The sequence below is a fragment of the Phascolarctos cinereus genome, unplaced genomic scaffold (assembly GCF_003287225.1).
Source record: "Phascolarctos cinereus isolate Bilbo 61053 unplaced genomic scaffold, phaCin_HiC Scaffold_3;HRSCAF=262, whole genome shotgun sequence".
NCBI classification, from domain to species: domain Eukaryota; kingdom Metazoa; phylum Chordata; class Mammalia; order Diprotodontia; family Phascolarctidae; genus Phascolarctos; species Phascolarctos cinereus.
This window is the reverse complement of record NW_027555736.1, coordinates 156,443,267-156,457,534: the sequence shown is the minus strand read 5'-3', so window position 1 is coordinate 156,457,534 and position 14,268 is coordinate 156,443,267. Positions and strand designations below refer to the sequence as shown.

Genomic DNA, 14,268 nt, shown 5'->3' with positions numbered 1-14,268 from the left:
TGTGTGTCTTTCTTTTCTTTCTCCTTTTTTATTTCCCCTGTGATAGTGAAAAAATTTTTCCCTCTCCCCTCAGTAATAGTGGGCTCCAAAATAAAATCATTTTTGATCAGTGGATGTATATATTCCTCTACCTCTCATCCAACTGTACCACAGTAATTTTAGAGATTTACAAGTGTGTTGCAGAACAGAAAAAGTTGAGAAACAGTGTAATACTGAATTTAAAAAAAAACACCTCCTTGCTTATGTTTTGCTTAAGATAATGCTGAAATTATTTGCATTCCCTGAACTGACACTAAATGATATGGGCAGGGAGCATAGAACTGAAGAGTTTGGGTTGGCAAAAGAGAAACTAGTTTGGAATTCTTAGATTTGCCATAGACAACTTATCTGAATGTGTTTATTTGTGAATTGATTATATTTGTTTCATATTTGTGTGGGTATTCAGAGGTATCCTAAGATTTGGGTTTGTTTTTAAAGCTTCTATAATGGTTAAGGTATGACTTAAGAACCAAGTTAATTATTTTTATTTTTTTTAAGTTTAAAAAATTCACAAGACAAATTAGAATAATGCTTCTTATTATATATCAGTATCACAAAGCATATGAAAATATCAACTCATTTATTCTCTCAGCACCCTCCAGCAATGAAAGGAAACTGAGCAAATGTGGTGTACAGATAGTAGACACATTCTTATTAATATGTTTTCGGAATAGTTAGTTTTTAGATCATGATAAAAATGCAATAATTCAATGAGTGTTTTGCTGGTAACATTCTATTTTGTATGTGTGTTTAAATAGGGTGACAAGCATCATCTAGGTATAAAATGTTAGTGTTTTCACTTGATATTTTTGGCGTGTTTGTTTCATACAATGCAGAAGTAAAGTACATGTGGTGACCTTAGCTAGCAGCCACTCCACCTTTCTGGGCAGCTGCTGCTATGAATTGCCTTTGTGACAGACGGGACCATGGTCATGGTTACCAGAGGACATCCTTGTGGTCATAACCAAGTTATAAATGTCACCAACATTCTTTTTGAATGTCTATCACATGTGTATCAGTGATTCTAAAGTAGAAAAAATGAAACAAAGATTCATTTGGGAGTTAGGACTCCCAGAAGATTCCTTTTAAAGCAGCATAGCAGAAGGAGTTGTGACATGCATCCATAAGCAATTGTCGTGATTTGACAGTTATTTAGCCCTCAGTTCCTAGCCCTTTGGTTGAACTGACAGCACGCCTGCAAAGATAGTGAGGCCTGTTTCAGCCCCATTAATGTCGTCTTGAATGTTAGCCTGCAGTCTGGAAAATGATAAATGTTCAGTGATTGATGATTTTATAGTCCCAGGGGATTCTGGGTGGTTTCTGGTTGCTGAGAGCCAGAGCAATTTTCTCCTTTGCATGGGCCTCTTGCTGTCAGTTTTTCTAGCATTTACTCTGAGGGGTTTAAAAAAAAAAGCAAGGTGTTTAGGTATGTCCCTGCAACTTTTATTTAATTAAATGAAAAATATTCAAAATCTTTTTAAAAAAAGAATTTTGAAGATTAAAAACTATGCCTAGTGATTATAGTTCAAGAACTTGGGCAATTTTGATTCATAAAGTTGTCGTTTGGTTCAGATAACACTTAGTTCCAGGAAGATTTTAGTATTCTCCCTCTTTCTTAACTGCCCTACTTTAAAAAAAAAAAAAGATGTGTTTTTGAAGGAATACTAATAGCACTTGTGAAATGACAAGACTGACTTTATTGTTTTTGCAGGGTGTATTTCATTTTTCAGTCACTTTTTTTAAAAGATCAAGCTGTAGAGAAAAATCTCCTCTTTTCCTTTTGTGTACAATACCTAATTTCCCAAGGACTTTGTTAATTCTATTAGCTTGAGAGATTATGAATGGAATCTTGTTCTTAATTTTTTATATTTTAGATAATAGGTCAAAAAACCAATTGGGAGTGATATTTAGTGCTTTTCAACAAAATTCTTAATTGTCTTTTAATTGGAGGGACCAACGTGGCAAGGAATCAGTGAGGAAAGGAATGTAGCTATTTGCTGGTATGTTTGAGTCCATGATGATGTATTTTCTTATTGTCACTTTTTTGTATGTTTAAACTTTTCCCTCTGGATATGAAGAGTTTTTAAAGTTCATTGCAACAGCATTTCCTAGTGGATGAAATCTTTATGCCCCACCCTATGTCTGGAATCCCTCACTCAACCACAGAAAATTATAAAATCATAGAATGTTGGTTTGGCAACAACCAATGTGACAAAAAATATTTTATGTTGAGAAACCTACAGAAATTTTTTTTTCAGAGAAAAGTTCAACAAATACTTAGAAAACATTAATTTGGTACATTTGCTATTGTAGTGGTTTTTTTAAAAAATAAAACAATAAGCAGAGTGACCAATTGTAAGTCTGTCTATTAATTAGGAGAGTGTCATTACACTCAATTAGCAAGACTGCCAAATAATCTCTTTAATACTCTGGTCTTTTTTTCCCTAGGGTTTTGCAGACAGCCCTCATTACAGTGATCACTTGAATGACAGTCGATTAGGGGCCCATGAAGGCTTGTCCCCGACACCTTTCATGAACTCAAATCTGATGGGTAAGTAGGTAATTCTCTGCAAGTAGCCCCCTCAAAGCCTCTTTGGTCAGAAAGAAACATTTTTTATCCCCTTGTCTCAGTGCAGCACATCAAGCATCTGGGAGTTTGCGAGTTTCTAGTAGCAACGGAGGGTTTCGCTCTACCGGGGGCTCTGCTAGTGGAGCTTGCCATTCCAGAAAGGCCTGGCCTTCCCTTCACAAACATCATTGTCCTTGGTCTCCGAAAGGAGGAGGCTGTGTTATAACTGACAGTTCTGCCAGAAGCTTGGTAAACAGGAGTGTCCAATAAGCTCCTTCTTTCTTTAGCAGAGAAGCACCATTTAGAAGAATGAAGTGTTTTGGTATTTGTCTAAATGGGATGGGGGAGGGCAAAGTGGGTGTGGATTTGTGTTTACCTGGCTTCTGCAAAAGAAAAACAAAACAAAACAGAGTAGATCACTAAGGCTGATTTTGCTTGCTCTTGAAAACATTTGTCTCCAAAAAGCAATATCTCTTAACTGCTCATTCTTTTATTGTGAAACAAAAATACTTCATTATTTGTTACATGCACTTCACTTTCACTCATGAAACAGTTTTTGTTCTGTAAAAATGAAGATTATATACCTAAGTATGCCATCTATAAATGATTTCTATACCAGTGGCATCTCCTGGCCATTTTTCCACTAACAATCCCCTGTTTCCTGGTGTCCTCTTCCTTATATGAAAGGAGCATTGATCATGTCAAAATGGAGTGAAAGGTGGCAGATTTTTAAATGAAGTTTGATTGTTCCACTGATTTTCCCCCCTCGCTTTCTGAACATTATTTCTAACCTTGAGGAAAAGAGTATGTGTATAGCTACACAATGTTTCCCAGTACCATGTTTTTTCTCCACTTCCCTGAAGTTGGGGCCTGAGAACATAAATGTTTGTTGTTAAGACAAAGATATAAGAGATACATTTACTTTCCATAAAGAAAGCAGTTGGTATGACTGACATTGCTTACATCACATATCCTGTTTCTTATGGATGTGACCTATTTTGTGATCTTAGCGTTGTTTGTATAAGACACAGCCATGTTAATCTAAGTGGATTACCCAAATCCAAAATCCTAGTGGTCTGCAATTTCTTTCTTTTTTTTTCTTCTTTACATTTGCTTTATTCTTATTTCCTGCATAGTGTTGAACAGGCAGAATCTGAAATTGAAACATAGCTATTGCCCAGGGCAGCAGTTATCAGTTTAATGAGTGTCACTTGTCAACCAAATCTTGAGATATGATAAAATAACTTTATCCCCAGTAAAATAATTTTCTGTTCCCATTAGTTCAAACATTATCCTACAGAAGGTTTGTTTTCCATTAATTAGCATAATAAGAAGTCAGTTTTCATTCTTCATTATTTGGTGTCACAATTAATTCATAACAAAATAAAATTGATTTTTTCAGTTGGTCAAGTGAAACTTTTTTAATATATTTGGCAAATATACCCATGTCAAACTACCCCCCCCCCATCAATGTAATATTATAGGTAAGTATAACTGGTCAAAGTGATACATACACAGTTCTACTTAGTTTGTTGTGGGGGTGGAGGCCTGGGAAAAGTGAAATTTTTATTTCTTGGAGTTGGTCTGAATTATAAATTTCTCAATGGAGGCCATAACATTAGAAACAAATTGCCCTTTTGTTATTGATGTTGTTACCTTTATTCTTAGCTCACAGAGATGACTCTGAATACAGTAGAATTACATCATTAGCACAACTCTGAACTGAGGTGACTGTTAAGATTGCAGGGAGTTGAGGGTGGGAATTAAATGAATCATAAGAGGTATGCATGTCAGTCACTTGCTCTGAGCAGCTGTTGACTAAAAATATTTCTGTAATTCACTTGGAGGTAACATTTTCTGTTCTGCCTCAGTTGGAGCAATTATGAGTATGTGCCTGTAATTCCGTCTGTTTGCAGATAATTATTATTAGAACCTCTTAAATAGTTATCCAATACCCAGTGTATAAAATCAACACCTAAAATAGCCATGAAATAAAATAAAGTAACTGTGATATATAAACAGCCTGGTCTCTTCTCCACAGTTCACAGAACATAATTTGCATTCTTCTGAATTGCATTGCATAGTTAATCAGGTACAGCTTTAGAAACCATAAGTTTTCCTTTTGGAAGTTTTAATCATCTAATCTGAAAGTGTTCATTTACATATGGGGTGGGGAGAAGGATAACCCTGGAAAGATTAGCCAGAAATGTTGAAAAGAAATTCACTAGTCATTAGCAATATCTGATTTACTATACTTCCTTCTCTTTATTTTCAGTAAAAGTGATCAAATGAGGTATTTTAACTGAGCATATTGTCAATCTAACATCATAGTCTAAAGACTATCTGCATGACAATGTCTTGCTCTTAGAAATGAATGTCTTTCAAATTGTAGAGCGGCTCCAGACAGCCTCAGCCAATCCAGCTTGATGTGAGCTGCTGTAATTGAGCACTTAAGATAGAAGAAGATATGTGGGTTTATAGCACAAGGTAAAGTTCCTGTGAATGGCTGCATTTTTTGAACTGTTTCATAATTTAAAGGAGTTTGAGCTGAGAAGCTTGAGTTTGTCAAATGCATGCAAAACAGGCCAGGCAGGGTTAGAAGGGGGCTTATCCACGGAGACCTGATCATCCTCAGAATAGATGTCTTTTTCTTAGGAGAAGCAGTGGCTGAGGAATTTCACTGAAACAGTTAAAGCTCGTACAGAAAGCAGCAACATATTTCATCATTGCTGTCAACATTTAAAGGCACCATTAAAAGGGGTGGGGGGAAGAGGAGAGAATTGTATGTCGAGGGAATGTTGTTATTTTGAGTATTATGTTCAGCCATAAGCACATTTGCCTGAAGAGATAGTGGATTATAAAGTGCCACTGTCTTTCATGATGGAGCTCTCAAACATTTTAATGATCTTGTACATTGCAAAAAAGAGAAATTTTGTCTAACAAGGGTTGATAATGATTCAATAATGAACAATTTGCCACAGAAAGATGCATTTCCATATTCATTTAGATATTTTTGAAGTGTTTTGCACAGGAAGTAAAGCTATTATGTTGGATCAGTTAGTGTCCCTCTCTAATGAATTCTAGAATTATCCTGTTGATTTGTCAGTGTGGAAAAGAGGGCTTTTCTTGTGTTTCAAGTGAAATAAGTACATCCTTTTGGCACAAGGGTGAGTAATTAGCATCAAACAGATTTGTATTCTCTCAATGTGAAGCTGAAACACATTGACCGTAGCTATGAATTCCTATAGTATCACTAAGCAAAGTATGATCTTATTTCTCGATCTTCCTCTATGTGTGATGCTGGTTTTTTCTCTATAAGAGAATATTCCAATTAAAGTTCACTTCTTTCTTCTAACTCCCAGTTTTGTTATATTTCCCCTCCCCCTGCCTCTTTTGTTTGGTAATCTGTCATAGCAGTCAAGGACGACTCAGAGTTTTATTTTATGGAAGTCTTCTCCTTCTAACCACAGTATTTTTGCCTGAACTTTTAATATTGCTACCACTGATCTACTCTCCACCAAGACCAACTATTCTAAAAGAAAAAATAATAATAAGATGGGGGGGGACGGGAGTGTTAAAGTACCTGATTTGCCTAGCAATTCTGGACATTTACAATATACCTTTTCTAAAATTTGTGCATTATTTCTGAGATCTCATTTGAGCTTCATGGATTATTCAGTTGTTGGTGTAAGATAGTCTACCTTATGTTGTGTGGAAAGAACAATGAATATGAGTCAGGACACAGGTTCTCATTGCAGGTCTACCATATATTAGTTAAACGACGTTCAGCAAGTCCCAAACCTCACTGTGCTATATATTCCTTATTGAAGGCATGGAATGATATGAGATCTAACATCCGTTTCAGCTCTAAAAATGCTGATTCTATGATCCAATAGCATTAGCATGAGATAGTAGGAAGAGGTGGGGATTTCGAGTCAGCAAACTTGAGTTTAAATTTGATAAAGTCAACTAAAATTTTTAGGCCTCAGTTTCCTCATTTGAATAATGAGAGAGCTAGGGTAGATATCTTTAATGGTCCCTGTGCTCTAATATCTAGCGGCATCTCTCTATGCAATAGAGAGAAGCATAGATTATCATCAGCATTTCGCCAGTTGAAAAAAAATGAGGCAAAGAACAGTCTAATGACTGTCACTTAGCTAGTCAGTGGGAAAGCAAGGCAAATCAGCCAAGGCCCTTTACCTGTAGCTTAGTATTCTCTCTCTTATTCCAACTGACTTAGATGAAACTGCCCTCTTGTGGACCCCATTGACCCCATATGGTTATGAAGATAAAATTAGATTAATCTGTGATGACATTCTGAAAACTAAAAAGAGTGGTGTTTATTCTGCTAATCCATTTGCTAGGTCATTTAAGTAATTCATAATCATTTTGACTTCCTTGACCTACATTTCAAACACTCCTTCACTTAAAATATTTAACTTAAATTACATTTGAGTGTCTTCCTTCCTTCTTGCCACTGAATTCAGTCTTTCCCCAGCTAGAGCTATCTGCTTCCTCATTTCTCATTACCTTCTGAGTTTAAGGGATGTAGTGGTCAGTAGGCTACCATTTTGTTATTTTAGTTATGTTATGGCTTAAATAGCCGTAGCATGGCCAGTCTCCTGTCCGTCTCCAGTCTTTCTCATTCTCATTTGGTCACTCCATGGTGGGCATCATATTCTCCCCTCAGAGTCCTTTTGCTCATTTCTTACCTCTCTTGAGATTTCAATTCTTCCCCCACCTCTAGGATGAGAGAAGGAGCTTGTCTTTTCAGTCACAGCCAGACTCTATAATCCCTGAATCAGATTACAGTAAGGATTTCTGCCCTGCAGGCATCTATCTCAGATACACTACAACTCCCTGTGAAAGGGGGTGCTGCATAGGGTTTTGTGGGACCTGACATCTTTTAAATATTATTTCTACAGGAAAATGAATTTTGAAATTCAAACCGAGTAGCTTGTCAACATTAGACTTTTGGAACACAATTCAGTCTTGGGTTACTTTGGACACAGTGTAGCTGCAGCTCACATTTATATCATCTTGGTCCCTAAGTTTCTGTTTTGGTTTCTGTGGCCAGTAACCTAGTTGAGGCTTTCAATAACTCTGGCCTTAACTATTAAATCTCAGTCCATGGTTTATATCACAGCCAAATTTATCTTTGCTCAGAACCCTGCAATCAGTTTCCTTTTGCCTGCTGAATTAAGTGCAGTCTCCTTAACCTGACATTCAAGGCCTTTCGACAATCTAGAACAATCTTCAATAATTCAACATTATCTAATATTACTCTTCCACACACACTTTACAGTCAAACCATACTGCAGTACTCTCCCATTTCCTGCTTCAGTGCCTCTGCTCTTGCTTAATCAGTGTATTTCACTATTGCTTGGAATGTCCTTCCTGACCTGTGGAAATCTTGAAATCCTTTAATACCTTACTTGAACAGTCAGTAATGATCTTCTGTTCATGTATATACTTATTTTTTCATTGTCTTCCACTTTAGATTATGAGTTTTTTTAAGAGCAAGAACCATGCTTCTACCTTCCTTTATAGTGACTTAATAAATTTGAGTTGACTGAGTGACTCTTGGGACCCCACTGTTTTATTTGCACCTCTTTTATGCACTTATATGTGATTTTGTATTACAGTATTTGTTATCTCTCATATCCTGCTAGACAGTAAGTTCTATGTGGACAAAGATCCTGCTACTATCTAATTTTTATATTTCTCCCAAGCATCTAGCTAGCTGGTCCTCATATAATAAGTGCTTAATAGGTATGTGTTCCATCTGTTGAATTGAATGCTTCCTAGGGATATGTTTGAGATTCTTTTTGGTATTTGATTAAGACCACTTTTTTGAGGAAACCATTTTGAAGGACTTTCTGTTTTGCAGCCCTCTAGTCATCTCAGCCCTACGTATCTGTGACATATAGAATTCTGAGAACCAGCTTGCTTTGAAAGAGCTATAGAATAGAATCCTTCAGATGGCCATCTTTTGCATGATAAAATTTAAATGTGCACTTCATTAATTTTAGTGACTGTAGACTTTGTTACTTCAGTTTGGTAAAATAAATGCCTGCATAGTGACATTCTTAGATTTGGTCCCGTCATTTGGTTCATCAATTCATATTGCTAGTACATAATGCATCCACATTAGGGTTGCCCATGTCAGATTGAAGCTTCCTTGAGGATGGATGGAGCCTTTGCTGTTATTTTATTGTATACTTTTCACCATAGTACCATGTGAAATTCAGATCTTAATCAGTGTTTTATAATGCTATTTTGCTGCTGTTGCTATTGCTGAATTCGGCGGTTGTACCCCCTGGCTTAAATCAGGGTAAGGGTTCATGAAGGCATTGTAGTCCATTGTATTCAGAGTTAGAGCTGTTTACTCAGTGTTCAGGACTGGAATAGGGAGGCCTTGTTTAGAATCCTGGAAACTATTTGGCACCCCTTCAAAATGATGAGCTGGGACTGGGTGAGCTGGTTGTAGTCTTTCAAAAGCCCTATTTACTCACATAAAAGTCACATTTTTTTAAATCCCAGCCTTCCAAGCCCCTATATAGGGTTATGGTTCTTCCTCATGTAAGTACTACCAGAAATGTATGCCTGTGCAACAGAAACATGACCTGTAGCCTTCCTCTGTCTATTAGCATTTCACTTTTCTAATAACATTTTTGTGCCCTTGTTTGCTTTTAAACAATTGCCTATATATTTAAACTATATTCTGAACTACTCTAGTACTTTATTTAAAGGTATTTACCACATTCTAGGTTTTTATTTATGTTGATACTCTTCTTATAAATATACATGTATGTGTGAGTATGCAATACATATGATACAGAATCTCAATTTTGGAGTGAAGCTTTGCAATATTGTATTCAAACTCAAATTCCTGATCTCATTTCTTTGAGGCAACTTTGGTTAGTAAATGGAAATGAAACTAATAATGTTACTGAGCATGATAAAAATCAAGAAGTTTTGGGTAATTTCAGTTTTTGTGGCAACTTAGAATCATGTTTTTAGAACCAAAAAACTCACCATAGCATCCACATTTGAGAGTTTTGTTCTTACTTGATACATATGAGCTCAGACTTAAACTTTTTTTCCTTGGAAAATGACAGACAGTTGGATACTTCCATTTGTGTGGATACTCCAGCACAGCGACTTTACATGCATTATTGTATTGTATCTCAGGAGAATGGTTAGACTTCAGGTTCTCTTTATGCTATCTAGGGAGTTGCAATTAAAAAGGTATTGGAGTCCAATGCTGCTGCACAGCAGATTAAATCAATTAGTTTATTTGTAGTTAACTACTATAAATTCTCTGTTTTTGCATGATTTTCTGAAGTGGCCCTCTGTATAATACAGTAAGAATACTTTAAGCAATAGAATGGCTATTATTTTATTTTTAGATTCTTAGGTTGTGAAAAGTTTCAGACCTTTTATATGTAGCATGATGATAGGACACTGTCATAAAGTTACTAATAGTTTCAGTCCAGTCTACACTGGCAAGACAGATTTTTATTTTATTTTCAAGCACTGCATCATCAGGTCTTAGCCATATTTTGTCATATTGATGCAAGTTTTCCTCATAGGAGTTGCTATCATGGTAGGACAAATAACAGTTCTCTAGAGTAAAAAATTTAAAATTCCTCAATAAAGGATACCAAAATTTAGTTCATAGGATCATAGATTTAAAATTGAAAAGGGACCTTAGAGATCATCTGGTTGCATCCCTTTATTTTATATATAATGCAACTGAGAATCAAAAAGTTTGAGTGACTTGGCTAGTCTCATAGGTAATAATCAGCAGATTTTATTGTTGTTGTTATGATCCTATTTGGGGTTTTCTTGGCAAAGATGCTGCAGTGGTTTTCCATTTCCTTCCTTCTCCAGCTCATTTTACAGATGAGGAAACTGAGGCAAACAGAGTTAAGTTACTTGCCCAGGGCAACTTTGTGCACCAGGTCCTGGTACAAATTAATTTCTAGAGGATAAATATCAGCTGTAGAATTCAATAAATTGTAGACTTACCATAGAGTCGTTATTCTAAGATTTCACATTAAACTGTTAATGGTTTATGTTTAAAGAGCTTTCTGATTTGATATGCTATTCATCTCTAATTTTCAGATGTCTGTCTCACATCTGAAAGATTTGAGAGCTGATATGATGCTTTGCATTTGTTGTGATACAGTTGTTCTTATAAATTTCTTCCCAGGTATTACATTAAATGAATTCTGCTCACACCAAAGAATTGCTGTCATCTGTTTTTCATTTTCCTTCAGTGAAAGCTAATGGGTTTCAAGGAAATTAAATTATGCAGTCATTTAGTGACAGCATTAAGTGCAGAGCATTTCTACTCTTGAGTCCCCCCCCCTTTTTCCTTTTTAGACATATGAACATGAGTTAAGCATGAATTTTTTTCTTCTTCTGCATTTTTCTGTTAAGATTTCAATCAAGTGACCTTATAAAATATCATATTAATATTACCTTGAGGCTTTTTTCAACTGAAGTAGAAAAACTATTTTCTCAAATATTATTGTAGCAGGCATCTGCTTACTTGCATGTTTTTCGTAGGAGGATTGTGGGGAGGGATATGTATATATACATGTGCTTATACATGTATGCATACTTACATTTGCTGGTTCATAATATCTGGGGGGGGTCATCTTGTGCAGAGTCTTGGTCAGTTACATAATTTGCATGATCCTTCTTTCATTCTCTTAATCTATTCCACAGCTTTTCCTCATTATTTGCAGAACACTGAAGTTTGTCAGTGCTATCCAGCTGTTTTCACTTTTCAGCAGGCATGTAAATTTTTGTGTTCACTATTATGTACCTGGGAGAAAGGGTCTCATGTCAACAATTTAGAAATAGGTGCCTTGGAAATACTCTTTACAACAGTAAGGAAGAAGAAAGAAACAAGGGCACATGCCAGCAGCATTATCATCATCGGGATGATGATCCATGGTGTAGGGAGAGTGCTCCCTTGAAGAAACTCTGTCTACCAATGAGTAGTTTCTGCAACCTATTATCCTAGGTTGTTGTCTAGAGCACTGAGATATTGTCACTTGGCAAGGGTTATATGGCTAGTATTTGTCAGAACTCTAGCCCAGGTCTTCCTACTTCTGATTTGACCTCTATGCCATACAGCCATGATGGTAATGATGATGATGATGGTAGCTATCATTTGTTTAGTACCCTGAAATATATAAATATATATAAAAATATATAAATATACATCTATAATCTCATCACAACAAACACAACACAACAGCCTTTTCCTCTACGCCATATAGGCATCATGATGATGATGATGATAGCTATCATTTGTTTAGTACCCTGAGATATATAAAGTATTTTACATCCGTAATCTTATCACAATTCTGTGAAGTAGGTAGTTTTATTCTTATACCCATTTTACAGATAAGGAAACTGAAACTGTGGGAGGTTTAGTGACCTGTCCAGGACCACACAGAGTCAGTAAGTGTCTGAGGCAAGATTTGAACTTCGGTCTTCCTGAACCGAAATCCAGTTCTCTATATAGTACGTCAGACTACTTCCTAGAATCCAGTAACACTGATAGCTTGGATACCTTCAGTAGCTTTAGTTCAGAACCAAACTGTTCCTAACCTACATTCTAATTCTGTATGGTGGATGGGAAGAGATGTAAGACTCTCAGTCAGCCAAACAATCCTCCAGTTACACCATACACAGTCCTAGCTTGTTATCCTTGTTTATGACATTCTACTGTAACTTTCCTCATGATTAAATTTCCTCTTTCCCTTCCTCCCCATCTACCTAAATCCTAACACATCCTACCATCCCACATTTATACTTTCTTTCCTCTGACACTGCTCTCTCCTCTGACATCCAAACGCAAACCCTCATCACCTGATGACTATTGTCATAGCCTGTTAGTGGGTCCCCCTGCCTCAGTTCCTCCCCACTCCCATCCATCTGCCACTCAGTTGACAGATACCATCTTAAAGCTCAGTTATGACCATGCAACGCCCTCCCTCCCCATTTAATCAGTTCCAGTGGCTTCCTCTTGTCACCAAGCTCAAATAACAAAATCCTCCATTTAGCTTTTAAAGCCCTCCACGGGCTGGCCTGTTTCTTCCTTTCCAGTCTTACACCTTGCACATAGTCTTTGATCCAGTGACACTGGCATCCTTACTGTACTTGAGCCATATGCCTGAAACTCTCTTCCTTCTTCATCTCTGCCTCCTAACTTTCCTGCCTTCCTTCATGATTCACCTTAAGTACCACCTTCTGCAGGAAGCCTTTTCTAATACCCTTTAATGCCAGTGCCTTCCCACTGTTGAATATCTCCTAGTTATTCTATCTGTCTATATATCTACATAAGTCTTTATCTATCTACACACACATATCATCTGTCTGTCTATATTTTATCTGTACACGGCTGTTTTCCATGTTGTCTCCCTCAATAGACTCTGAGCTCTTTGAGATCAAGGACTGTTTTTTATTGTCTTTCTTTATATCCCCTATATATAGGCTTAACCTAATGCATTGCATATAGTGCTTAATAAATGCTTGTTGACTGGTAGCTAAGTTGGTTTTAAATCTAAGACTCCAGATATAAGTCTCTCCCATGCCGGTTTGTCTCTTTGATGTTTTGATTTCTCAGTGTGAGAGCCATATAACTTACTAGGTTTTATGTCTTCCGTAGTTACCAGAATAGCTAAACAGAATAGGTATGAATAATTTTATGGTATTAATAGTGGAAATACAGGAAGAAAGCAGACCACATGGAGCAGCTTTGTGGCAGTCTGTCTAAATGGGAAACCTTAGGACCAAAAATGCAGTTGAAGTTTGACTTGCCTTTGCTAAGAGACTGTATGAGCTGATAAATTTGCTGAGAAATACTGGTTTAAGTCAAGTGAAAAAAGAAAGTGGGTGGTACCAAATGTTTTTTTCCTCTTTATTGAGTGTGTTTTTCTTTATTGCATATGTATTAAAAGAATCTTGAACTTATGAACTATGGCATAGAAACATTTACCGACTCATAATTAGGTAAAGATGATAAAATGCAGGTATGTTGGCAGCTAGAGCTGAACGCTGCTATTAGGGTACACATTTGTATCATTTCTTAACTACTATAGCTTATGGTCTGACAAGTAAAGCTGAGTGTTTCTGACAGGCTTACTGTGAATTAAATAATGTACACATAAATCTCTGTCTAGTGGTAGATATTTATGGGGTATAAATCCTGTGGGAACTATAGAATAGGGCTATCATTTAGAAATTAATTGAGGAGTGTTTAGTTAAATTCTTTTCTTCCAAAAACACTCTTGGTAGATTACTATAGCAAAATAAGTATTCTAGTAGAAATATATCCCTTATATGTCCCTTGTGTTTATTAAATGGTTGGAAATCTGTGAAATTGTAAGATAAAATGATATCAGAAAACAGTATAACCCTGCTAAATTGTCAGAAAAGAAGGAAGATCTTTCCTTCATTCAGAAAGCTTTTATTGGATATTTACTGTGCATAAAGCCAGGTGCTTTAGCACTAAATAGGGTGGGGATGGGGCTTCCAAGACTGTAAGCTTCAGGTGGGCAGAAACCATATGCAGTTATCTTTGAATTTCCCCCAGAAGGCACTTAATGTATGTTTATTGAAAGAACCAGTAGAAA

The 14,268-nt window shown here is 36.4% G+C and overlaps 1 protein-coding gene across 4 annotated transcripts in view; it reads left to right on the top strand.

The window, feature by feature from the left end:
• Window positions 1-14,268, top strand: part of TCF12 (transcription factor 12) — a 416,785-nt gene that overhangs the window by 210,733 nt on the left and 191,784 nt on the right. For all 4 annotated transcript variants that reach the window (XM_020981635.2, XM_020981615.2, XM_020981646.2 and 1 more), the window contains exon 5: window positions 2,488-2,590. In XM_020981635.2, coding sequence (XP_020837294.1) covers window positions 2,488-2,590 — 103 coding nt within the window. The remainder of the gene's footprint in view (window positions 1-2,487; window positions 2,591-14,268) is intronic.